The sequence below is a fragment of the Lynx canadensis genome, chromosome B3 (genome assembly GCF_007474595.2).
Source record: "Lynx canadensis isolate LIC74 chromosome B3, mLynCan4.pri.v2, whole genome shotgun sequence".
Taxonomy (NCBI): Eukaryota; Metazoa; Chordata; class Mammalia; order Carnivora; family Felidae; genus Lynx; species Lynx canadensis.
In genome coordinates this window covers 46,174,561-46,202,145 of record NC_044308.2, presented here as the reverse complement: position 1 = coordinate 46,202,145, position 27,585 = coordinate 46,174,561, and the positions used below count along the sequence as shown (strand labels likewise).

Genomic DNA, 27,585 nt, shown 5'->3' with positions numbered 1-27,585 from the left:
GTCATGATCTTCCATGGCAATCCTCGTCTTTTTCTAGTGTTTCCTCTCCCATTACTTAGCACCTCTTTCTCCAGCAAGCCAGGGACCCAATGATCAACTTTGCTGCATCCCTCTCCTCACCTTCCATATCCAAATCACCAAGTTCTTCCAATTTTAATATACAAAGAACTCTTGAATCCTTCCATGTCTCTCCCTGTCAAAGCCACCACCCAGTGCTGAAATTCTATAATATCCCCCAGTGGGTCTACATATGACCACTTCAGGCACCCTCAAATCCCCTTTCCACCACATAACCTGGTTGATTTTTTTTAAAATGTTTATTCTTGAGAGAGAGAGAGAGAGAGAGAGAGCATGCATGCATGAGCAGAGGAGGGGCAGAGAGAGAGGGAGACACAGAATCCAAAGCAGGCTCCAGGCTCTGAGCTGTCAACACAGAGCCTGACACTCAAACTCACAAACTGTGAGATCATGACCTGAGCTGAAGTCAGACGCTCAACCGAATGAGCCACCCAGGAGCCCCCAAGTTGATTTTTTTTTTAATTTTTTTTCAATGTTTATTTTTGGGACAGAGAGAGACAGAGCATGAACGGGGGAGGGGCAGAGAGAGAGGGAGACACAGAATCGGAAACAGGCTCCAGGCTCTGAGCCATCAGCCCAGAGCCTGACGCGGGGCTCGAACTCCTGGACCGCGAGATCGTGACCTGGCTGAAGTCGGACGCTTAACCGACTGCGCCACCCAGGCGCCCCAAGTTGATTTTTTTTTAAACTCAAATTGGTGGTGTTGTGTTCTCACTTAAACCACCTTCATGGCTTATCATTGCTTTGCCCTGAATATGATTTATAGGGCTCAGAATGTATGGTCTGACTCCCACCTATGGCTTCAGGTTCTTTTTGCACCATGTTCCTTCATTGTCCCTGGGAGCCAGCTAGTAGGTTGGCCAGAACATCATACTGTTCCCACCCCCACTGCCCAAGGCCATTGAACATGCACTTCCCCCACTTCAGGTAGTGAAGCCCTACACTTCCTTCTGATCTCAGCTCGGACATGATTTCCTTAGAGAAGCCATCAGAGATACCTCCACTGAGGTGAAATCCCCCTGCTTTATTCGCTCATAGAAGTATGTCTTATATCTTTATAGCATACATCTCAATTATGATTTCATATTTCTGTGTGTATGATTGTTTCACTATGCCTGTCTTCCTCATTAGACTCTAAGCTCTGTAAAGGACAAGAACTATGTGTGCTTTGCTAAATGCAGTGCTTGGCACATAATGAATATGCTATAAATATTTCTTAGATGAGTGAATAAACAGACCAAAGAACACCCTTGTATGATATTAGTTGTAGTCACAGCAATAAAGTCCTGTTTCTCTGGTTCATCTACTGGGACTTCGGAATAGTGTGGTCACAAGTAATCCTTCTGGACAATGGTATCCATGATAACTTAACCAAGAATTAAAGCCAAAATGCTACATTCTTGTCCTGGCTCTGCAATGATGTGCCCTCAGGTAAGTTATAATTTCTTTAGGTCTAAACTCTACCTCACCTACAGATTAGGTATCTCCTTCTGTCCTTTGACTCTCAATAGCTGTTTTCGCCAGATCTCACCTCCCTCCCTTCCTGCCTGCCTCCTCAGTTGAAAATGACTGTAGGCCTCCTGCAAAGGTAGGGAAAGACCTGAAACAGAGCTGGCTTCTCTGTGGGAGGGTTGGGAAGCAGCACAAAGCGTGGGTACTAATTCCATGGCACTGCCTTGATATTCAAAAACAACTGATGCATTCTATCTCTTCAGACAAACTAGCTTTAAAAAACAAGGCTTAAATATTTGACATGACAGGAAGCTAGTCCTAAACAATTTGTTGCCTACAAGGATGATAATTCATCAAACTTAAATGGCATAACCTAGAAGGATTATTTAGATGTATTTAACCCCTTTCTTGTTTAACTGGCGTGGCATATACTCAGACTGATCTCTTTCTGGCTCAGTGATCTCCAACAGTTTCAAGCTGCTATTGTTTATTTTCTATGAATTTTGCTTAAATATTTCATGGTAAACAAAAGGGAGTAACTAGATTTTCAAACCAGAATCCTCCTTCAGAAGAAAGTCAACAAGTTGCTTTCTCCATCATTTTAATTCTTGGATCCCAGTCTATCCTCAGTAGATGAAACCCAGCCACAGTAACCAAGGAGGAGATCCATCCTGTCCTAAAGACTTGCAATGGTCTCTTTGTATGTTTGTTTCTCCATCTCTAGAATGGATGCAGTTGTTCTTACCACCCTGAGGAAGGTGTCATTAAATCACTGGAATTACATTGGAAGAAAACAAGAGGGATTAATCTTGCAGAACAATACATCTATATTTGCTTCATATTCTCCAACGTGCATGAAAAGTTCCTTCAGAAGAGAATGTTTACACTGGATGTATCTGTACCTGATATGACAATCCCAAACTACACCCCAACCACCCACTTCTGAACAGGGGAAGAAAAAAAAAGAAAACAGAAGACTGCAATTGTGTAACATGCAAATCTTCTGGACAGGAGCCCATCGCTGTGGTTTGGCAACACAACCAGCACAACATCTCTTTTCTCATCTCTTGAAGAAAAAAACAAAACAAAACAAAACAAAAACCAACAGAGAAAAAAATACCTTGAGAATAAAGGTAATGATTAATCTATCAGGCACAAAAAGGATCGTTTGGGGGATTTCAGGTTCTAACCTGCTAATTCAAATAAACAACTGTGAACAGGAGATGACAATTTCACCAGAAGAGGATTAAGTCACGGGTTCTAATTGGGACAGTGTTTGTACAGTCAGAGAAGCTCACCAGACATCTCCAGGAATCTGTGAGCAGTTGTCAAAACTTCCATTTTCATGTGCAAGTGAAGTAGGGACCAGAAGAAGCAGGTATTGGTGGAGAGTGGTCCTTGGAGAAGACCCAAGATGCAGCCTGGGAAAGGACGAAAGGGGAAGAGCTTCAAGCAAAGACTGGTCTTGAAGAGCACCTTAGCTAAAGAAACAATCTCTGAGTTCTTGGGCACCTTTATAATGATCGTAAGTGTTTCCTGAATCCTGACCCAATTATGCCTTCCTTTCTACCCAGCTGGCAATGAATAGTTTTGTTTTCTTTTCTTTAAGTTTGTCGCTAGATTCATCTCTTCCAGGAAATAGCACATTCCTTCCGGGCTGTTTGGCTCTGTACTGGCCACAAGGTTGGGTTTCCATTTACACATTTCATTTATTCACAAGAGTTGATAGGGACAGGAGAGGGGGAGTGAACTACTTTCTTCACTTCAGCAATTTACTGAGATTCTGAGCTGGCTTTGATTAAAATCAGTCATTAGTAATTTGTCTCATTGATTAATTGATTTATACCTTGTTTATTTCCCACAAATATTGAGGTGACTCAGTCACTTGAAGTAAGAACTGGCAGTCAATAAATATGAGTGGCAAGAAACAGCTCAGTATTACAAGTGCTCGGCAAAGATTGTGTTGTCATATCATTTGACTTTTAACAAGTTAGAAATTACACTAGATAGAAATATGCATTCTACAATCATCCATCTTTGGTTTTACCTCATTTTCCCCCTCTTTTTACCTGAAACTGATATCTAAAGATCTTCAATACAACAGTTATAAGAAACGTGTGCGTGTGTGTGTGTGTGTGTGTGTGTGCGTGTGTGTGTATAAACAGAAGGATTGATTCTAAGAACCACTCAAGGATTTTGTCCAGAGAACTGCACAGCTATTAAGGAAAGACTGGATAGTTTATGTAAGTGGCACGGGCTCTAAGCTTCCACCCTATTGCATGCTATAGCATTCTTTGGATCCTGAATTTTCAGCTGGAGCCAGAAAATTAAATTTTCAATTATTCTCATATGCAACAACCACTGACTTTAACTTGCTTTAAAAAAAATCCTCTCAAGGGGCTCTTGGGTGGCTTGGTTTGTTAAGCATCTGACTTCGGCTCAGGTCATGATTTCATGGCTCGTGAGTTCGAGCCCCGTGTTGGACTCTGTGCTGACATCTCAGAGCCTGGAGCCTGCTTTGTATTTGGTGTCTCCCTCTCTCTCTGCCCTGCTAATGCTCTCTTTCTCTCTCTTTCTCAAAAATAAATAAATGTTGAAAAAAAATTTTTTTAAAAATCCACTCAAAGATTCCCTACTTCAATATTAATAATTTCATTTTTCTTAAAGTTATAGAGATTTGTCCATAAACTTACAAGTTCTTGCTGATATACAGCATGGTGACTACAGTTAATAATACTGTATTGCATACTTGAAAGTTGCTAAGAGCATAGATAAAGTTTGTTATCAGGAGAAAAAAATTTATAACTATGTTGTGATAAATGTTAACCAGACTTATTGTGGTTATCATTTCATAATATATATAAATATTGAATTATTATATTGTACCTCTGAAGCTAATATAATGTTTATAAGTCAGCTATATCTCAGAATAAAGTTCTTTGCTTTGTATAAATACATAATTTAGGAGTATAAGCCAAAATCAAGAAACAAGTGTGAACTCAAAAAATTGAACTAGTGTAAATTGAGAGAAAGTCATAAGTGTTCTGGTCTCTGAGAACCTCTTTTTACTGAATTCACTCAAGTATTCTTGAGGCAAATGGACAGCTATTTGCACTCTTTCTTGACTGTCCTCACTCGTGTTAAGAATGTGGATGGGAGGGCGGGTGGTTGGAGAAAAAGAGAGAAAATAAAAGCCCATGATTCTTCTTTAAAAAAAAAATTTTTTTTTTAATTTTTTTTTTCAACGTTTATTTATTTTTGGGACAGAGAGAGACAGAGCATGACCGGGGGAGGGGCAGAGAGAGAGGGAGACACAGAATCGGAAGCAGGCTCCAGGCTCTGAGCCGTCAGCCCAGAGCCCGACGCGGGGCTCGAACTCACGGACCGCGAGATCGTGACCTGGCTGAAGTCGGACGCTTAACCGACTGCGCCACCCAGGAGCCCCCCCAAAAAAAATTTTTTTTAATGTTTATTTTTGAAGGAGAGAGAGACAGAGTGTGAGCAGGGGTGGGGCAGAGAGAGAGGGAGACACAGAATCTAAAGTAGCTCCAGGCTCTGAGCTGTCAGCACAGAGCCCGATGCGGGGCTCAAACTCACAAACTGTGCAAACATGACCTGATCTGAAGTCAGACACTTTAAGGGACTAAGCCACTCAGGTGCCCCAAGCCCATGATTCTTCTGATCTTACTCTGTGCTTACTGGAAAATCACCCTCAGCGAGACAAAAACTGTTCATGTTACTTGAAATTTGGTCCCAAAGAAGAGAGTGGATGTCACTACAGACTTGATGCAGCTCTATGGTGACCTGTGGTACTGAGAAGTAAAGCAAATTCAGTTACAGTCTGTAGTCATCTGCAGAAAACACGGAGGAGGAAGTGAACTAAACAACCATTTTGCAACTGAAAAAGTTAAAAACCCTTTTTTTTTTTTTTAATTTAAACCCTCCTTTCTTAACAAGAAGCTGTTTCTTAATCTCATTCCCTCCGAGTTGAGTAAGTGAAAGTTACCGTCAGCCATTGACTCATACAATTAGTAGCATGTCTTCCCCTACCATTCACGGTGGGAGCTAAACACATATCTTCATACTGTATATTGAAAAATAAAACTTTGTGTCTTCTGGCCAAAGCCAATAATTTCCTAAATGATTCATTTCCATCTCCACTGTACATTTATTTTTTAAAGCAAACTCTTATGGAATCCATAATTGTGATTATAATATTTTTATTAAGGCTTGGGGGTATATATGCCAGAAGTTTTCACACAACACAATATTTTTACTAACCAATTATGTGGCTTTGCTCAACTCTTAGCCAAAATAATTATTTCTGCTTTATTAGAAAATGTGCATAATATGTTGCTTTGTATAGTAGAAAGCTTTGATTGTTGACAAGGTATGGGCAAAAGGGAACATAAAAAAAAAAAAGATGGCAGAGGATATGCAGGACTCATCAGTCCTTCAAATTTGGCTTTTCCCCCAGACCCTGAGAGTCTGGTGCCATTTTCCTCCTTCCTCTCAAAAACCTGCCCTTAGAAGAAGTATCTTAAACTCATTTATACCATGGTGCAAATGACTAATAAGGCCCACTGGTAGCATTAAGGTTCATGAAAAATTCTTTGTAAACTATAACTAAAAACAGCAATAACTAGGTTATAAGCCAAAGAATTAGCTCTAATTTGGGCTTATAGACATGGGATAGGTATACCTTTTCACCTTTGCTAGTGCCAGGGACAGGGGTCACAGTGGATCTTCCCTAATACATAGAAGGGTTTCAAAGCCTTGAGCTGCAAACGTAGGGAGGGAGTATGTATTAAGTACCTACCATATGTTAGCTTCTTTACATACATTTGTTTAATCCTACAATAGCTGCATTGGGAAGGCTTTATTATTACTCATAAACAATTGAAGAAATGAGGCCTCAAAGAGATGAAGTCACTGGCCCAAACCAGGAAAGCACTGAACTGGCATTCTTTCTAATTCTAGAGCCTACACTTCCCACCCATTGCTGGAGTTCCTTCCACAATGTCCTTGATAGATAGTAAATCAGACTCCCTCCACTTGAACGTCTCCATAGACTGGAGCCATGAGTTAGCTCTCTCATTTGCTTGCAGTCACGTGAGTTTAACTGGTGGGCACCTGATGAGGCCAGACCATGAGTTGTACCCCCAAAGCTTTCTGAAGCAGAAAACACTGCTCAACAAGGGTCACTGCTCAACAAGGGGAAGGGAGCGAGCAGGGGAATCCTTAGCCTTCTGCACATGGCTCAGGGCCTGGGGATTTCAAACTGCACATTAAATACCCACTACATGTAAAGCTCCTGAGATAGGAACTGCTCATAAAATGCTGGCTCCCTTTCCCCATGCTCGCCCCTTCCCCTCTTCTACTTCAGAGTCTTTGTAGTACTTGAAAACGGCTTCTTTGTCTCCTTCTGGACATCTTGCAGGCTCCTTTCCCCAACATCTGCCACAGAACTCTGCACATACGTAAATGGGACCCCATAAATGTGTGTTCAATTAAAATGTCTTTTGGTGGCTGAAATTCCCAGAATCTCTAGTCGTTTCTTGTAGCAGCTATGTTTACTCCTCACCACTCCATGCACCTTTCCTGTCTTCAAATGTTTCCGGATTCTTTGATACAGAGTTCATCCTATTGAAGATGCTGAGGTGAACAGCCCGGCAAGCAGCTATATTTCCTCTTGTAGTGGAAGGGCATCCTTCCAGGGCAGAATTTATGAGTGGGTGATCATCTCCTTGTGTATTGGGAAAGACTCTAAATTCTTGTCTCACTCTGTCAAGCTTGCACATTAGAGATCTACCTTTTGGCATCTCTAAGATTGAAAAAATGTAAATATTTCTGCTAAAAGTAATAGCCTCGATCTGTGCCCTGAAGGTGAAATAGAATGAGCAGAGACCTGGGACACAGGATGTGGAGGGCATAAGGGAGTGGGCAGTGCAGGAGGGAGGGAGGAAGTGAGATGGATGGCACATGACAAATGTCAAACCCCACAGTGATTTCCATGTCTGCTTCTGCCTTCCTCCGTGACTTCATGACCAAACTTCCCACCTTGCCAAAGTCACTGAGTTTGCCATTCTGTTCTTGGAGAGATACCAGATATGCTAACTATAGAAATTCTAGGTCTTTAAAATTATTATTACAAAGTGTGCTCAGATCTTAGAGTGGGTCTATTTCATACTGGAGAGCTTTTGAAACAAAAGAATATATGATTAGCATTTAGAGTAAAATAAGAAAATTCTTAAAACAAGCCAGTTCTTAAAATAAATGCTTTGCAGGGCATAATTCAGGACATTTGGGACTGCTACATATTTAGAATTTCCAGGTACTAGTAGGACAGCTCTGAGAACCGGATGAGATAGATGTTGCTGGCCCTTCCTATTGATGGGGAAGCTGACACACAGATTGATGCAATCATATGTCCTTTGAGTCAGTGTGGAGCCCACACTGCCTTAAGCATAAACTTCTCTTGGTTTCCACTGAGTTTTCCCTCCAAGAGGCATAGAGTGCCTTCTCAGGTAGATTATTTTTTTCAATTTCATTTTGGTTAATATACAGTGTTATATTTCAGGTGTACAATATAGAAATTCAACTATTCTATATATTTCTCAGTGCTCATCATGATAAGTGTACTTTTAATCCCCTTTACCTATTTCATCCAGCCCCCACCTACCTTCCCTCTGGTTACCAGTTTGTGCTCTAGAGAGTTTGTCTCTTTTTGTCTTTGCTTGTTTTGTTTATTAAAGTCCACATATGAGTGAAATCATGTGGTGTTTATTTACTTAGCATTATACTCTCTAGATCCATCCATGTTGTTGCACATCTCATATAGATTCTTGTTTATTGTTATATTTATATCTTTCCTGGGGGGAAGGGAGAGAAAGAGAGAGGGAGAAGGAGAAAGAAAGAGATACAGAGAAAGATATCAACTCCATTTTGCCAGGTGGGAGAAATAGGTATAACATAATTAAGAGGTTCACCCAAGGTCACCCAGCCCATGAATGTGAGAGCTGGGCTTGATATCTTGGCTTTAGTTATTACTAATGTACCATTGTTTGATGAGAATTAACTCCTTTCATGGGAAAGCTCAAGAGAACTTTACTAATTTTATAGCCTAAAATACATTAGATAGTAAAGGTACCAAAAGATGATTATATAGAGCAGATATGATCCTGGCAGAGAAATTTTACAGAAGCTCTATTAGCATAGACTTTATGGACCACTTCAGTATCTACAAACACACTCAAAGCTCTTGTAACACTAGGGTTCTGAGGTGGTTCAGTCATATCTTCATGTCCTTAATGAACACATTGACCATGCAATGCACTGTGTTTCCCCTAGAGCTTCTATTTTCTGGATTCTCCTTGAGGACACCTTGTGGCTCAGAGCAAGGGACCAATAGGCAAGGGGGAATAAAGGGACACCATAACTCTTCTCTCACACTTTCTTGCTCAACAGTCACCTGCCCTTTCTCTGTTTCCTCTCTGCTTGGTCTGGCTTATGACTTTGCAAAGACCTGTCCCCCTCCAAGCCTGGCTGCCAATGATGAGGGTCCCACTGAGCTAGAGCTGTCAGTCTGCCAACATATGATTGGGCAGAAGCCTCTGCTGTCAGCAGTGCCTGGCTGATTCTGGCCCCAAATGCCATGCCTCTGTGTCCTTCAGATGAAGAAACAGAGACCCACACACTCACAGGATTCTGTCAAATGCTTTTTCCACCACAGTCAATTCCACCTGATTCTTATTATTTACTTTCGATTTACGTTTAGTTCTCAGCCTCTCATGGGTCTGTACTTCTGTACTGGGTGTTCTGTCACTTTAAGAAAGTCCCAAGTTCTAAATATGAAAGTGTGGAAGAACTAAGCATGTAAGGTTCTATGTGGGCCCTTGCCCTGTACCTTTAGCAGCTGTGAGAAGGCTGATGCAGAAGGTTCTCTGCCTTCCAGCATGGTGATGAGATGAGGACAAAAGACCAGGAAAGGGGTAAACATTTGTTGAACATACACTGTACCCAGACAATCATTGGTTCTGGAAAAATCTCATGAGGTAAGGGAATTTTTCTTATTTTACAGATAAGGAAATGAAGGCTTAGTATGATCGAGCAACTTGCCCACAGGCAAATATGTGGTGGAGCTGGGATTAGAATCAAATCTCTGGTTTTTCTTCACCATGCTGAAATTACCGTTCTCATGTATGCTTTTGAACTTCCACTGCTGTTGCCTGAAACAATATATGTTTTATATGTTTTCAAAATGTACATATATGGCTTCATAGTTTGTATGCCTTCTACGATTTGAAAATTTCCTCCCAAATACGCTTTCTGAGATTTATCTATTTGGGGACATGTAGGTGTGGGCAATTCATTTTACTTTTGTAGTACGGTGGGTGTGTGTATCCGTTCCCCTCGTGAACTGTTACGTGGTTTGCAACACATTACCAACACTGCTGCAGTGAACGTCTTTGTACGTGTCCTGTAAGTGTGTCCCAGAGTTCTTCTGAGTACATACTTAGAAGTAGGTTTGGTGGCCCTAGGCATGTGCATCTTCAACTTATGCATATTGTAAAATTGCTCTTAAAGTGGTTTTAAATTTAAGTACCATCAACAACATAGGAGTCTCCGTTTTCCATGTACTCACTGACCCTTGATATTATCCAACTTTTAGATTTTTGCCCATTCGACATATAAGAAGCTATGGTACCTGGGTGGCTCAGTTGGTTAAGTGTCTGACCTTTGATTTCAGCTCAGGGCATGATTTCACGGTTTGTGAGACTGAGCCCCGTGTTAGGCTTTGCGTTGACATGCGACAGTGCTGAGCCTGCTTGGGATTTTCACTCTCCCTCTCTCTGTGCCTTTCCCTCGTGCGTTCTCTCTCTCTCTCTCAAAATAAATAAATAAACTTAAAAAAAAAAGAAATAGAATTTCACTAGTAATTTTAATGAATTTCTAGTGCAATCCACCAGCTTTTTCAAGGTTACTGAAGCTTTAGCTTTCCTATTCTTTAAATTGCCTGCTCATATCCTCTGCATTTTTTAACTTTTTCTTATTGATTATAATAGGATTTTGATATTTTGTGTTTTCTTATAGCTTAACATCTTACTTTTCATAGTTAAGTCTTTAAATCATTAGAATTTATTCTGGTGTATGGTGCAGAGTAGGTGCCCTTTATCTGGTAAAATAGCCAATTGTTTCAGTAATGTATTTGACCAGTCTGTTCTGCTTCTACTGATTGTGATGATATCATATACCAGTTAGATAGATCATATATCAGTTCATATATAAAGGTGGTTGTATGTCAAAACTTTTTTTAGTTCTAGTGATTTCTCTGTCCAAACCAGCACCAATGCCATATATTTTTGTTATAATTACTTTCTTTTTTTTCTTCCAAGTTTTTATTTAAATTCAAATTAGTTAACCTATAGCACAATATTGGTTTCAGGATTAGAACCCAGTAATTCATCGCTTACATATAACACCCAGTGCTCCCACAACAAGTGCCCTTCTTAATGTGAAAAGTTCTATTGGATTGTGCTGGTGCAAACAATTTTTTTTCCCTGAGAATATGAGAAATTTTATTTTCTTTCTTTCTAGACCTTAATATTTAATTTCTTCTTATTACCATGGTTAAAACCTTCCTAGTACAAGGTTATTAGAAGCTATCATTGTAGCATTGTTATTTTATTCCCAACTTTAAAGAATCTACTTCTCATGTTTTACCATTAAGTGTGATAGTTCCTATAGGCTTTGGGTAGGCATTCTTGATTTGAGTAAGGGAATTCCTATCTGCCCCTCATTTACTAAAACTTTCATTAGGGATGTTTATTGAATTTTTAAAAAAGTATCTCTTCTATATTTATTGAGATAAGCATAGGGGTTACTCTTTTATCTGTTGATGAAGAAAATTACATTGACAATGTTTTTAGCATTAAACCATCCTTACATTTCTGAGATGAATTTCCACCTAATCATGTGGCATTTCATTTGCAATGTTTTATTAAGGATTTGGACTATAATTTCTTTTTATGTTGTCCTTTGTCTAATTTAATCACCAAGATTACATTAGCACCATGAAAAGTAGTTCTTTCCCTCTTTTTATATTTTCTGAAACACTTTGTATAAAGTAAGGATTACCTACTCCTTGAAGATTACTTAGCATATGCACTAAAAAAAGAGCGAGAGAGAGAGAAGTGTACAAGATTTCTCTAAAACTTATGTCTAATTGTCTAAGTTAGATTTTCCATTCTTTTTTAAAAATTTCTTTAATGTTTATTTATTATTTTGAGAGAGAGAGCACAAGTTGGGAGAGGCAGAGAGAGAGGGAGACACAGGATATGAAGCAGGCTCCAGGCTCCGAGCCGTCAACATGTGGCCTGATGCAGGGCTTGAACCAACAGAACTTGAGATCATGACCTGAGCCGAAGTCAGACACTCAGCCAAACCAACTGCGCCACCCAGGAGCCCCTAGATTTTCTATTCTTAATTACATTTTAGCAATTTATATTTTTTCTAGGAAACTGTACTTCACTTGTGTTTTCAAACATAGTTTTTAAAAATTGCTAATATTTTCAAAATCAATACAGTGAAAGCAATAATTGTGAAATAATTTTTCATAGTATTTCCATATGGCTTTTAATATCTCTACTGTACTTGTGATGATTCTCTCTAATTTTTAATGTGTTTTTTTTTCACTCAGTAATTTCTGCTTTGATCTTTTTTTTTTAAAGTTTATTTTGAAAGAAAGAGAAGAGAGACAGCATGAATGGGGAGAGGCAGAGAGAGGGAGAGAGAGAATACCAAGCAGAGGCTCAATCTCATGAACAAACTGTGAGATCATGACCTGAGCAGAAATCAAGAGTCTGACCCTTAACTGACTGAACCACCCAGGTGCCCGGCCCCCCTTTTTAAGTGACCTTTCTTACATTTTTCCATCGAGTTGAACAGGTTTCTTTTTCTCCCCTTTCTCCTGTGCTTGTTCTATTTTTAAGTATTTACCCTTTCATCTTTAAAAAATGTATTCTAGAGTTAACAAAGTTTAAAGTGAATCAACTTCTTTCCGTCTGAACAACACAAAAACTTTTTAAAATCCTGATTGTAATCAACCACTCTATCTTACATGTCATTATTGTCTGATATTTAAATTCTACCTCCAATATTTTTATTATTGGTATTTTTAATGATGATTACTTATTTAAATTTACTACCACTTATCAGTTTATTTGCTAATTACTTATACATATATGCATTACTTTTAGGTGCATTTTCCTTCTTTGTGCAGTAAAAAAACCTTTCCTTAGGAAATTTTCCAGAAAGGGTGTGTGAGGAATAAACTTTCCCTGTCTTTGTTTGCCTGAGTTTTTCTTTATTTCACTCTCAAGTTTCAATGATTGGCTGATGAATTTGAGGTTGACAACTGGTTTTGCTTGGCAATTCGCAGGTGTCCTTCCAATGTCTCTTATTGCTGTTGACAAGTCTAGTGTTCATCTAATTCTTGTCTTAATCTGAATTTCCCTAGTTTCTATTAAGAGTTTCTCTTTTTATGTGGCACACACACACACACACACGCACACACACACAAATATTATACAGCCATAAAAAAAGAAGGAGATCTTGCCATTTGCGACAACATGGACAGGCCTAGATAGAGGGGGTATTTAAGCCAGACTGAGAAAGACACATACCATGTGATTTCACTCAGATGTGACATCTAAAAAAACATAACGAATGGATAAATAAACAAAAAGCAGAATCAGGCCTATAAATACAGAGAACAAAATGATGGTCACCAGAGGGGAGAAGAATAGAGGAATGGGCAAAATGGGTGAAGGGGAGTGGGAGATACAGGCTTCCAGGAATAAAAGCATAGGGAATCTAGTCAATGGTATTGTAATAGTGTTGTTTGGTGACAGATGGTAACTGCATTGGAAAGGAGCAGAATATAACATATAGAGAAGTTGAATCACTATGTTGTACACCTAAAACTAATGTAACATTGTGTTTCAACTATACTGAAATTTTAAAAATTATAAAAGCAACAACAACAACAAAAAGACTTTCCCTTTTTTTTCCCTTGAAATTTCACTACAATATGACTAAGGCTTATTTTATTTTACACATAACGCTCAGGATTCATTGTTTATCAGCATTTAAAGATTCACAATTTATACAGTTCTAGAAAATTCTTAGTTTAATCGCCTTGCCTCTCCCCAGTCTCTCTGTTTTCTCCTTATAGAATTCCTATTAAATGTGCATATATGCCTGACCTTCTTACTTTTTTTATTTACGTCTCTACCCTTCTGTCATATTTGTATCTCTTAATCTCTCCATGATGAATTTTATGTAGTTGTCTCAAATCTATTTTCCAATGCACGAATTCCTCTCTGTTGTATCTAATCTTTTAATACATTCATTAAGTCTTTAGTTTCATTAATATGTTTTCATTTCTAGAAGTTCTATTTGGTTCTTTTCAAAAATTGCTTTTCTTTTCTCTTCTCATGTGTTTCTTTTCCCTAACTCACTAAAGCCTAATGTACTGATGGTATTTTATGATTGTTCTGTTCATCTCAAGTTTTGGGGGAACTAATAATCCTGTTTATTTTATGCACTCTCATTCACAAAAGAAAACTTCCTTTAGTGTTTTGTAAATTTGTAGTGTAAACTCTTCCAGGAGGGTTTGCTTTTCTCTGTGGGAATTCTGTACGGCCGGCACTGTGGGGTTGTTCTTCCACAGCAGGCTTACATTTGTTTCTGGGAGGTTGCTTGGGCATGTCACCAACAAGAAATGATTGTTGTAAAGTGGAAAACTAGAAAAGGAAGACTGATGAATGTGCATACCCTGTTGAAGAGCACTCTCCCCAAAAAAGTGGCACTCTGCAGGGCATCTAGGTGGCTCAGTCTGTTAAGTGTCTGACTCTTGGTTTCTGCTCAGGTCATGATCTCACAGTTTTGTAGATTTGAGCCCCACATTAGGCTCTGCATTGATAGTGCAGAGCCTGCTTGGGATTCTCTGTCTCCCTTTCTCTCTGTCCTCCCCACCCACCTCACTCACTCTCTCTCTCTGTCTCAAAAATAAATGAATAAACATTAAAAAAAAAATGTCTCTCTGCTCCCTTTCCCCCACATGGGATGTGTGACCATGAATGACTAACTAGGAAATCCCATGCTTTCTCCAAATGAAGCTGATTCTCTTCTAGTCCTTACAGCCTGAGTCAGGATCAGCTGAAGGAGGACTTTCCTATAGAGTTCCCCTTACCAACAGTGAACATGAAGGGCCAGACTGGCCTGGAAAATTTCAGAGTTCCAAAAGACCTGGGGAGAAAAGTCTGTTCTGGGTCATTGATCTAAAGGCTACAGATTCCTAAAGCCAAACAATTCTGCCAAACAGAACTCTGTTTTTGATCCCTGAGTTTGAATTTTGACTCAGAAAACTTGCTACATTCATTGACTTTCAAAGAGGAAGTATTTTTGTTTTCTACTTTCCAGAATGGGTTTGGTTCATTTTTTTCTTTAGTGACAAAGCCCATTGCAACATGTTTCCATTACTTGACAAGAAAGGAGAACATAGAAATGAGAGCAGACGTTGTCTCCTCTTTACTCATCAGCCTTATGATGAAGATACAGCATAAACTGAAGGACTGGGAGGAAGAGAAGCCTCATAAAAGTGAGGTAGCTGATAGGCCTGATCAAAATGCTACAACAGCCCAGCAATGAAGTCTACTCCATACATGTAGTGGGCACCTTATTTCATGTCCTGGTAGGATTGCTGAGCCCACTGAACCCACCAAGCAAAGAAAATGCTTTAAGAGAAAATATGCCAGCAAAATGTGCCCCCCTTCTCCATCATGATAGATTGGCTGATCATGCTAAGACACACAGTCCCGGCATGACCAGCCAAGACCAAAAAAGATCTGAGGGCTTCATTTCTCTCCCAGCCTAGAATCAGCCCACATGCCTTAGTCTCTATTTCAAAGTTTAGATTTTCTAGGGAGGAAACCTCCTGAAAAACCCATGCCTCTATCAACAAATAAGTGGTTAAAGAAATTGGGGTGCATCCTTACAATGAACTGCTATATAGGAATTACAGATAATGAGGCCAATTCTTATATGCTGTTATGAAAAGATTCATTAAGCTAACAACTTGAAAAAGCCAGCAGAAAATGGTATGTATAAAATACTCCTATTTGTATAAACACATACACACACACACACACACACACACACACACACACACACATTTTTACAGGATATACCAGGAAGTAGTGATATTAGTTACTGTAAAGAATAAAATATAAAATCTGGGATGGGAAAGAGACAAATTTCTTTTATTTTTTAAGTTTTTTTTGCTTGAGAGAGAGTGCTTGTGCACAAGGGAGGAGCAGAGTGAGAGGGGGACAGAGGATCTGAAGCGAGGTCTGTGCTGATAGCAGAGAGCCCAATACAGGTGAGATCATGACCTGAGCCAAAGTCAGATGCTTAACTGACTGAGCCACCCACACACACCAAGAGATAAATTTCTTATATTTTATTGTATACCCTTTGTATTTGAAAAAAAATTTACATATTCATGTACATTTTCTTCAATCCCCTGTTCCCCTAAAAGAGCTGACTCAGCAGATTTTCTCCCTTCAAGGTGTTTTAGGTAGTTGCTCATAATGTATTCTGAAGAATACTAGTTCCGTGAAATGCAAATAAGAATTAAGTGAAAGAAAATATGCTGTCCGTCCCAAATATGTTTGGAAAACACTGGTTTAAACCAAGTTAAGCAGTTTCTTCAACTATAGGACTTATCAGAGCTTTTAATGTTCACTATAAACTCTAAGAGGGAAATAGAATATATAGACCCTGGACTTACTTGACTACAAATTCCTTTTTTATTTTTTTAATGTTTATTTATTTTGAGAGAGAGAGAGGGAGGAAAGGCAGAGAGAGAGAGGGAAAGAGAGAGAATCCCAAGCAGGCTTCTCTCTATCAGCACAGAACCCGACTCAGCTTGATCTCACAAACCATGAGATCATGACTGGAGCCAAAACCAACAATCAGACGCTTAATCAACTGAGCCACCCAGTCACGCCAACAAATCCCTTTTTAAAATTTTAATTTCAGTATAGTAAATATGTAGTGTTATATTGATTTCAGGCATACAATATAGTGATTCAACAATTCTATACATTGCTCAATGCTCATCAGGATAAGTGTACTCCTAACCTCATTACCTATCTCACCCATCACCCACACCCACCTCCACTCTGGTAGTCATCTGTTTTCTATAGTTAAGAATCTGTTTCCTGGTCTGTCTCTATTTTTCCTTTGTTCATTTGTTTTGTTTCTTAAATTCCACACATGAGTAAGATCATATGGTATTTGTCTTTCTCTGACTGACTGATTTTGCTTAGCATTATACCCTCTAGATCCATCCATCACCTTGGAAATGGCAAGATTTCATTCCTTTTTATGGCTGAATAATATTCCATTGTGTGTATTTATACCACATCTTCTTTATCCATTCATGTATCATTGGACACTGGGGTGCTTCCATAATTTGACTATTGTAAATAATGCTGCAATAAACATAAAGGTGCATATATTTTTTGAATTAGTGTTTTCATATTGTTTGAGTAGATACCCACTTGTGTGATTACTGTATTATATGGTCATTCTATTTTCAATTTTTTGAGGAACATCCATACTGTTTTCCATAGTGCTGCACTAGCTTGCATTCCCACCAATAGTGCATAAGGGTTCCTTTCTTCCACATCCTCGCCAACACTTGATGTTTCTTGTGTTTTTTATTTTAGACATTCTGACATGTGTGAAGTGATAGCTCATTGTAGTTTTGATTTGCACTGCCTGATGATGAGTGATGTTGAGCATGTTTTCATGTGTCTGTTGGCCATCTGTATGTCTTCTTTGGAGAAAAATTAGAAAAATACAGAGATTAGCATGGCCCCTGCACAGATCCCTTTTTTTTTTTTTTTTTTTTTGAGGAGCATCTCATGGAACTGATGGTCTGTGGAACATACCGGGTCTGGAATGAATCTAAGAAACAAATTTGCCCAGAATTCCTGTCTTCAGGTATCTTCCAGACTGAAAGTGACCCAAGGTGTTCTTAACATTGTTAGGCCACTTTGAATAAAGAGAGAGCTGTCCTTGGGGTGCCTGGGTGGTCCCATTGGTTAAGCATCTGACTTGGGCCCAGGTCATGATCTCACGGTTTGTGCGTTCAAGCCCCACATCAAGCTTTCTGCTGTTAGTGCAGAACCTGCGATGGATTCTCTGTCTGTCTGTCTGTCCCTCCCCTGCTCACATGCTTTTTCTGTCTCTCTCAAACATAAATAAACATTTACCAAAAAAAGTGGGGGAGGGGGAGAGAACTGTCCTCAGCAACCCTCCATCTATGTACAGCATCATCAGACCCATGCTTATCCTATTGAACACTCATACCTTAATAAATAAATGTTTAATTAGTTCCTAATTCTGACCCAGGGATTGTGACCAAGTTCTTGTCCAAGCTAGCATTATTTTGGATGAGTGGAGGGACATGAACACCTGATATAGGCCAGAAAAGGAGAGCATTCTTTTCATCCTATGAGAAAGAATGATGTTTATCACCTTATATTTCTGAGACCCAAGTTTGTGCTTGGTCCTCTTTTCTACTTAGAGAGCACTGAGGTTGGCCATTCGCCCATTCACCTGGTTCTCAAATTTCAGATTCCTCTGTTTTTATGAGCTTGCCCTAACATCATCTCTTTTCAAGTACAGCTGGTTCTTGAGGGGTGATTGATCTTATCCTGATATTTTCTCAGGCCACATACCATCAAATACTTTATTTTTAACCAGAAGGTCCAGGTTTCAGTCTTGGGTTTTTTTTTGTGACTATTTTTGTTATGACTGAGAACATTTTATTTTCCAGTTTGAAAACTAACTGACTAGAAAGCTGTGCATAAATATGCATCCTGTCCTAATAAAGGGAACAAACAGACCCACCAAAACAGCAGCAGTTGGCACAGGAGGGACACAGAGCTAGAAATCAGAAGACCTGGTTCCAGACTCAAATTCTGCCACTTATTAGCTGTATGAATTCTGTCCGGTTATCCAGTCTTCCATTTTTTTAAAAAAAGTTTTTATGTTAATTACAGTTAGTATACAGTGTAATATTAGTTTCAGGTGTACAATATAGTGATTCAACACTTCCATACAACACCCAGTGCTCAACACAAGTGCCCTCCTTAATCCCCATCACCTATTTCACCCATTACCCCGACCCCAACCATCAGTTTGCTCTCTATAGTTAAGAGTCTGTGTTGGCTTGTCTCTCTCCAGCCTTCCACTTTTTGTTCTATTTAAAAAACATTTTTTTTAACGTTTATTTATTTTTGAGAGAGAGAGACAGACTGAGAGCCGGGGAGGGGCAGAGACTGAGACACAGAATCCAAAGCAGGCTCCAGGCTCTGAGCTGTCAGCACAGAGCCCAACCTGGGGCTCAAACCCACGAACCATGAGATCATGACCTGAGCTGAAGTCGGACACTTACTCAACTGAACCACCCAGGCGCCCTGGCCTTCCAATTTTTAAATGCGGATTAAATGTTGGGAAGAATAATGGAAGCAATGTACATGACAGTGTGATACATGTGCTATACATGACAGGTGATACATTCACCTATCCAGTGGTCAAAATCATGTGTAGTCAAACCTGGGCCCCATGTGTGTGAATGTGAGAAATTCTCTTAACCTCTCTAAACTTCATTCCCTTGTTCGTAAAATGGAGGAAGTAGGAGAGAGGACCTGACTCAAAGGGTTGATGTGAGGACCAATGGGCTAATGTATGGAAAGTACTTAACTCATAAAAAGCACTCAATAAAATATTAGCTGTTGTTGTTGTTTCTATTATCATGACATTTTCCAGTGGATATAGTCACAAAAACTAAATAGATGTATGATAGGTAGGATGTGCGACTTATAGTAACATATACCTACAGCACAGGCTGAAGGGCCAAGGTTTGCAGAGAATGTATTGACAGATTGGCATTTGTTCTCCTTCCTCTCCAGTTACAAAAAACAAAATGTTTATAGGAGGAGGAGAACCTCTGGCAAAGGCCCAAAGTGACTCCCTTCTCAGGAATGGAGACTATACGGGGCACCCGGGTGGCTGAGTCACTTTAGCGTCTGACCCTTGATTTCGGCTCAAGTCATGATCTCACAGTTCATGAGTTCAAGCCCTGCATCAGGCTCGGCGCTGACAGTGTGGAGCCTGCGTGGGATTCTCTCTCTCTCCCTCTTTCTCTGTCCTTCCCCAACTCATGCATTCTGTCTCTCAAAATAAACTGTACAAAATAATAATGGAGACTGTGCTTTTGGTCTCCCTATCACTGCTACCTTAAAGTCTTGCCCATAGTCAGTCTTTCATTTGAAGGTAGCCACAGACTCTCTCTCCAGGAACTGAGAGTCTGTGCTGCATCTCATCTTGGGGCTGTTATCACCAGGATATCTGTGGGGTCAGGAAGTCACCGACACCAAAAGCGAAATGGATTTCTCCTCCCAGGGCTTAAGATGGGAGTCAGTAGCCCCAAAGCTTATTGAGATGAGGCCGGTAACATATATGGGTGAAGTGGACATGGCAAGGTTAAGAAGGAAGTGTCTGTCCTGTCTCAGGAGGCATCTGCCACCCAGACTGTCTCCACTGTGGCCAAGTAGGAATGGGGTAGATTTTTATCAGACTTTCAAGTTTGAAAAAAAAAAAAGGTCTATGTGTAATTTTTCTTTTTAAATACTGGCAACAAGGGTGCCTGGGTAGCTCAGTAGGTCAAGCTCAGACTCTTGATTTCAGCTCATATCATGATCTCATGGTTCATGAGATGGAGCCCCGCGTTGGGTTCCACGCTGGGCATGGAGCCTGCTTTAGATTCTCTCTGCCCCTCACCCCCCAAAACAAATAAATAACCATTAAAAAATAAGATTAAATACTAGCAACAATTTCTAAAATTAAAAAAAAAATCACCATGTAGGCCAAGCATATCACTGAGTCAATCCCACTCATAGACTGTCTTCAGTCATGGACCACCAGTTTGTGACTGTGCTCTCAAGATGTCCTTAACCACACTCTACAAACTATTCTCACCAGAAAAGGGCAAGTGGAGAGATTGTGAGGGCCTCAGCCTTCTATTCAATATCATCTGTTTATAAGAGGCCTGCTATTGGAAATCAAATTCCTCAGTGCAAGATTGTCATCCTTTTCTTTTCTCATCCTAACACCTGGCAAAATTGATTGAGGCAATCATGTGAAAACCATTTTTATTTCAGGCAGTACCAGAAGAGAAATCTTGATCTCATATAATTTTAATCAAGTTGCTCATTAGGCCAATCTGTTATGTGCATATATTAATACATCTCAGATTTAATAGTATTATTAAATACTACGATGATTCAATAATTTGGGGTATTAATCAGATAATTCAAGAATTTGGGGAGACTGAAATGTCAAAATAGCTCACTTAGGTCGTAAAACTAAACTATAAAACCATATTTCCAGGTATACTTTCTCTAGCCATAAATGTTTAAGCCATTTACTAATAACAAGCTTAGTGGGGTGCCTGGGTGGCTCAGTCAGTTGAGAGTCCAACTTCTGTTCAGGTCATGATCTTGCAATTCGTGGGTCTGAGACCTTCATCGGGCTCTGTGCTGACAGCTCAGGGCCTGGAGCCTGCTTCAGATTCTGTGTCTCCCTCTCCTGCCCTTCCCCCACTCACGCTTTGTCTCTCTCTCTCTCTCTCTCTCTCTCTCTCAAACATAAATAAACATCAAAAAAAAAATAACAAGCTTAGAATATTAAATAACAGCACCACACTTCATCCATATTTTTCTTACCGGTTCTCAGCTATCTTACCTCTCCCACTACTCTGTGAGCTCTTAGAGGACCTGTGTCTGAATTTTGTTTGCACCCCTGCTACCATGAGGCACCACATGTGCCGAATGTACATATATATGGAGGAATAAATGACGAGAGGAAGGAATGGCTGGGTGAATGCCAGATCACAATTAGGGCTACTTGCAGATTTGGGGATCTTAGTTTATTATATTACATTTTTTGAAAGACAGACTTGTAAAGCACAAATCTGGACACACTACTTATTTTGTTCAGGTACAGTTGAGGGCAGTTTAGGGTAAGTAAAGAAACACAACCTTTGGACACAAATGTTAATTTTAGGTTCCAAAAGATCTTTTCACTAGTTGTATGGCCTCGGGCAAATTACTTAATTTCTTTGTCCAACGGTTTCTTTAGAAGAAAACAGCAGAGTTTTCCTTCCCTGGAGTTATTATGGGGACTAAAAGAGAGTATTTGTAACATATATGTGTGTGTGTAAACAAATCAGTTCATTTAAATTACAAATGTTGCCACAGGCATACTCTTTGAATACTGACTTCTGTTTTATGAACATTTACATTAAATGACAAATTCTCCACTAAAGGATATTTTTCATTTAAAATATATTCCTCCCCTAAATTTCAAGAAGACCTGCACCAATGTACAAGGTAAACAGTCATACATGACTCACATTCTTGGCTCACATGGTTGCTTCCCACGTGAGACGCAACAAACATGTCCCAAACTGGCATTACTAAATTAAAGGAGGATATTCCCTTCTTAGAAAAGTTTTCAAGAGAATGGTAATAAATAAATACTAGCCAGGTGAGCTTGGGAAATGTTGGGGCATTTTACAATGGCCCCTTGGGTTACTTCTTGGGTCTGGTTAAAGGGGCAGGTGAGAGTGGGGGAATGGCTTCACTTCTTGGATCTTAGTGTTGAGAACAGATAGGAGTGCTAATAAGGCCCCAGAATGCTGGCCAGTGCCATCTATGTGGCTCGTGGGTGTGGTTCATCAGTACAGATAAAGGCCTTGCCCCACCATTATCTCAGCCCACTCACTTCCGGTACCAGGCAGGTTTGGTCAGCATCGGGCACATGAGTGTACCTTCTCCCGATGACCACAAAGTTGCGAGACACCAAGAGGAAAGAAGACAGACAAAAGTGGAAGTTGCCTATGGCAGGAGGAGCAAGAGAGCAAGCAAATGTTAATCAGTGAAACAGGTTTTGCATAAACTGAAAAGCTGCACTTAGTCAACCAGCCTATCTCACTGGTCTCTGAGAAAGAAGGGAAATGGGCCTGAAAAGATTTTTCGCTGGGTCACTAGAAACTTTGGTAAAAATTCACAAGTGTCGGACCAAAGTGACCATGTTTGTTATCATCAGAAACGCCACGTGCCCTGGTACAGGAGCCCAAGAACTATAAGAAGAGTCCCCAAATGAGCATCATCCTCAGGCCTTCAGCCCCCTTGGACTGATACACCTGGTTTACAATGCAGTTGTTTGCACTGGGTAGATTGATAACAGATGGCTGCTATCATGGGTCTCCAAGTCCTTCAGCATTCCCGGACAGCCCTTCACTTGCAGTATGAGATAGGAAAACTGGTGCCCTGATCCCACACTGTGGGAGCCCAGCATTCTACCTGAATATTTCTATCAATTCTCGGGGGTATTTGTTCCTTCTGATGACCTCTCACTCCACCCAATGTGTAATGGTTAAGAGCACAGGCCTCTGATTAGGACAGACCTGGGATCAAATCCAGGTTCTGTCTCTTTTATTTTTTATTATGTAACATTAGAGAAATTGCTTGGCCTCTCTCAGCCTCAATTTCTTCATCCATAAAAGGGAGATAATAATACCATACTTTTCTCCTAGGGTGAACATAAGTTGATAATGATGAAGTAATACAGGTAAGGCACTTAGCATGGAACCCAGCACAAAGAACACACCAAATAGGTCATAGCTGGTGTTTATATTTCTTTATCCATGCTACCCTAAATGGATGAGTAAAGATAGTAAGCATTTCATGGAGCCTTAACTCCAAAGTCCATGACAGTATTTCCCAAGAAGTCCTTTCAACTCTTCTTTCAGTATCTATTAATTCTGAAAATACTGAACTACAAAAAGTAGATATGAGACATGGTTTTTTTTCCCCTTATTTGGACCATGTTTGATGCACACAAAGAATCACAGACCCCTTATAATAATTACAAGTTTCCCTAGTGATCATTGGCCTCGTGTTGCAAGCATTTGCAAACATTTGTAAACATTTTGCTAAAGAATCCCTAGCCTTTATTAATGACTGTTTTTCTGAAAGGGCTCAATTTTTACCTACTTACTAAATAAATGTTTATTGAGTCTCTGTTTTACATACTGACTAAATAAATATTTGTTGAGGGTCTATTATGCACTGTGTACTGTGTTGGGAATATCTTGGTTGGCACTGTAAAGGAGGTAATAGATACCTAAGAGTTTTGAGAATAGTAGGCTTATTATCCTTTCTCCTCATCTCCAGCATTTGTCTGTGATAATAACTTGATCTGTGTCCAGTAATCAGCTTGTCGTAGGGGTCATGGCTCAGTTGGGAACTTGCCAGCAGCCCAACTGATATTTCTTAGAAATCACACCTCCCACTTCTCACATCCCACCCTGAAATTGACTGTTTCTCTTGAAAAGACATTTACACAGGGTTTTATTTTCCCTGATTATGTTTAGACATTTTAATATATTACATCAGATATTGTTTGAGCTGCTGTGGCAGACGCTACAGTCTTGGTGGGGTGACACAAGGCAAGGTGGAATATAATGAAATGACATTGTAAAGACATAGTAGAAGAAGCAGAAGAGGCCTCTGCAGGCTGAAGCTGTCAAAGAAAAACCCCACAGAGGAGGTAGGATTTCAGTTCAGTGTTAAGAATAGATTGGGTTTGGCTGGGGAAAGTGAAGAGAAGGGACATTTTGCTGGAAGGTATAGCATGAGCAGGTGTACAGGGTGGGAATGAATGTCATGAGCTCAAAGGACTCAAGTGACTGGGACACCAGCCTGGCTGATGCAGATTTATGCTGAAGAATACCGGGCAGAAAGTGGATGAGTCACGAGGCAAGGCACCAGAGGGCCCTGAGGACCAGGTGGAGGTGTTTGTGCTGCTACTTCCTGAGTAATGGCATATAAGTTGTGCTTCATCTGGCATGGTCACTGAGTGGGGAGACACTGGGGGTGAGGACACTGGCTGGGGGCTGCAGAAGAAGACTCAGAAAATTTGAGAATGATTGGGTATGAATGGCAAAGGGAGAGAAGAGGAGGGAATACAAATGATTCCAGAATGTTTGGCCTGGGTGATTGAGAATGACTGGTCACCAGTCCAACTGCCTTTCAAATGTCCTTCTTGCTTTTCCACTGAAATTCTTTCTCCCACTCCTGCCACATGTGGTGCCTGATAATAACAACAGTATTTACCCTCTCCCCTTTCTGTGTTGCTTTCCTACCAAAAGCACTAAAACCCCACCAAATATGAAAGGACCCATCTTTGGAGAGGAATCATAAATAGGCAAAACAATGTGAAGCTCTTGTCAGCTTCCCACTTTCTCTCTTCTGCAAATTTATCCCACTACTAGGAATGAAACAGCAACTATTTGTAATACATGTCATAGATGTGTTTCTCCCTGGCTTTATTACCCATCAGTGAGTCAGTGGTTAAGCTCATGAGTCCGTTGGTCTTAACTTACTCACCCAAAATGGGGGTTTTCTTTTTTAGTTTATATTAAAAGCAATAATATCCTGCACTTGTCATTGCCCTTTGTCATTTAAATAGTGCTTTCATTGTTGTTATCCCATTTGCACCTTTACTAAACAATCCTATGAAACAAGCCTGGCTGGTATTACTATTACGCTTTAATAGATAATCAAGCTGAGACTGAGAATTGACATGTTCATTTACACAGACACCGACAGTCGTACCTGGAAACAGCAGCTAAAATCTGTTTATTTAATTACATCCAATATTCTAGATGCTGTTACAGAGACAAAGAAGTTTAACACATGATCTTGTATACCTTATAAAATTGGGAAAATCAGGCATAGATACGTGAACAGTTCAAGTACATCCTGTGCCTGAGTATCCCACTAGATGGCAGTAGAAGCAATGAGCAGAGGGTATAGGATAAATTACCATGTCAGAACATGACACACAAATAAGGGAGGACTGTGTCCATTTCTGGGCCCTGTGTTTTAAGAGGAATGCTGACAACCCAGAGCTCAACCAGGTGAGACTCACTGGGAATCTGACTCTCAGGAATCAAAAATGAAGGGACAGGCATCCAGGAAAGAGAACTTAGAGAGGACCTTAGGCTCCCTCCATTTATTAGAAGCCCGGTATGTGAAAGAAGTTTATTCTTTATAGTCCCAAGAATGGGCCTAGAGCTAATAGACAGAAATTACAGGAGAGAGGATTCCAACTTCATATAAAGAAGGACTCCCCAGCCAATGGAACAATGAAAAAATATATAGCACAAACTGCCTGATGTGATAATGAGCTCCCTATGCCTCACAGTAATCCAACATGGACCAGATGAATACCTGTTTAGGATATTGTTGGTGAAATGCCTATATAAGATCCAGTATGTGTGCCATTGAGTTCAGAACCAGCATGGTGCTAAGGCTGAGGAGAGAGCATCATGCAGGGTTTAAGACCCCAGGCTCTGGAGACTATGGTGCTCACACTTGGAACCGAGCCACCATGTTGTAAAGAAGCCAGTCCACATGGAGAGGCCATTTGTAGGTGTTTGGGCCAATGCTCCAGCTAAGGCATCAGCTGAGAGCCAATATCAACCACTAAACACGTGAATGTGTTAGCCTTTAGATAATTATAATCCTATCAACTTTGAACCATCATACTTGACACCAAATGGAGCAGAGTTGAAATGCCCTGACCAACCTTGCCCAAACTGCAGACTCACAAGCAAAATAAATGTTGTCATTTTAAGCCACTAAGTTCAGGGGTAGTTACATAGTGCTGGATAACGAATACAAATGTGATATTCTACATTGTCATTGAGCTTCAAGGCAACTTACAGGCACGGAGTAAGTAGAAGGTGGTGGTATTTGCAGAAAGGAGGTTGGTGGATTGGCAGACGAAAGAAGAGAAAGCTTGGTGAAGCTATTGGGAGAATATGAATGAGAGATGAATGAGGAGCTTTGGGGGCACAGCGAAGGACACAGTGAGGACCAGATCCATGACTTGTAACACCTTTCCTCCTCTACATGCTTTTGTGAGTTCTCTAACTCTCCTGGAGAAGGCAGTTAGACTGAGCAGTTGCTAGATCCTGACAAGAAGGTGGAACAGAACTTGAAGGTCTGTACATGGCCTCCACATACAAGGAGGGGATGGTGGGCGTGGGAAACACAACACCTAAGGAAACAATAAAACAAAATAAACCAGCCTAGTGTTTGCTGTGGGTATGGAAAGGAATCTTAGAAATTGTTTTCTAGATAAGGAAACCAAGGTCCGGCATTTGGAAAACAACTAAGCACTACTTGTATAGTATGGACAGTACGATTGAATTTCAAAGAACAAAGGTTAGGTGTGGTGAGTTATGAATGGGTAATGGGTCCAAAACAGCTTTCCAGATAGGGAGACCAGAAAACTGAGACAAAGTGGATATGATAATAGGCTTTCTCTGTATCTAAGAAGGAGAATGGTAGGACAGGCTTTTCAAAGGTTAGGGCAGGGAGTTGGTTGGAAAATTTCTCAGTAATACCATGAAGGAAAGTTCTTTCATTTTGGAAGGAAAAAAACTACACTGGGCACACAGAAGAAGGAAACCAGAGTGGGTGACCAGTTCCCTAGCAATCAGGCCACGATACATTAGGATATCCAAGGACTGCTTCCCTGTGCAGTAAATTCAGGTGGGACGAGGCAGGCAAGGGGTGATACTAGAGGGTAGTTGCCTGACTTCCTCATTGCCTCTGAGACTATAATAAATGTATTTTAAAATTTTAAAGCAATGATGTAAATCTGGGCTGAAATCTGAGTGGCAATTTCTGATGGTCAGGGAAGTCCCCACACTGTTCATTTGTCCTCCTTCCTTTCCCACAGCACACAGCATCGATTATCCTCCCGAGGAAAGAACAAAAAAACCATTTCAGCATCTGGGGTGGAAAAGGAGAGTATTAATCATTATGAAATTTGACA

The 27,585-nt window shown here is 40.1% G+C and overlaps 1 protein-coding gene across 3 annotated transcripts in view; it reads left to right on the top strand.

Annotated features, from left to right (window-relative positions):
- Positions 1 to 2,551: 2,551 nt before the first annotated feature.
- The window catches only part of AQP9 (aquaporin 9), a 68,219-nt gene continuing 43,185 nt past the window's right edge, over positions 2,552 to 27,585 (top strand). For 2 of the 3 annotated variants that reach the window (XR_003969432.1, XM_030318090.1), the window contains exon 1: positions 2,552 to 3,055. Coding sequence is in view for 2 of the 3 variants with exons in the window: in XM_030318090.1 (XP_030173950.1) it covers positions 2,945 to 3,055 (111 nt within the window). In the remaining variant the exon portion in view is untranslated. The remainder of the gene's footprint in view (positions 3,056 to 27,585) is intronic. The other variant, XM_030318089.1, reaches the window with a different exon arrangement.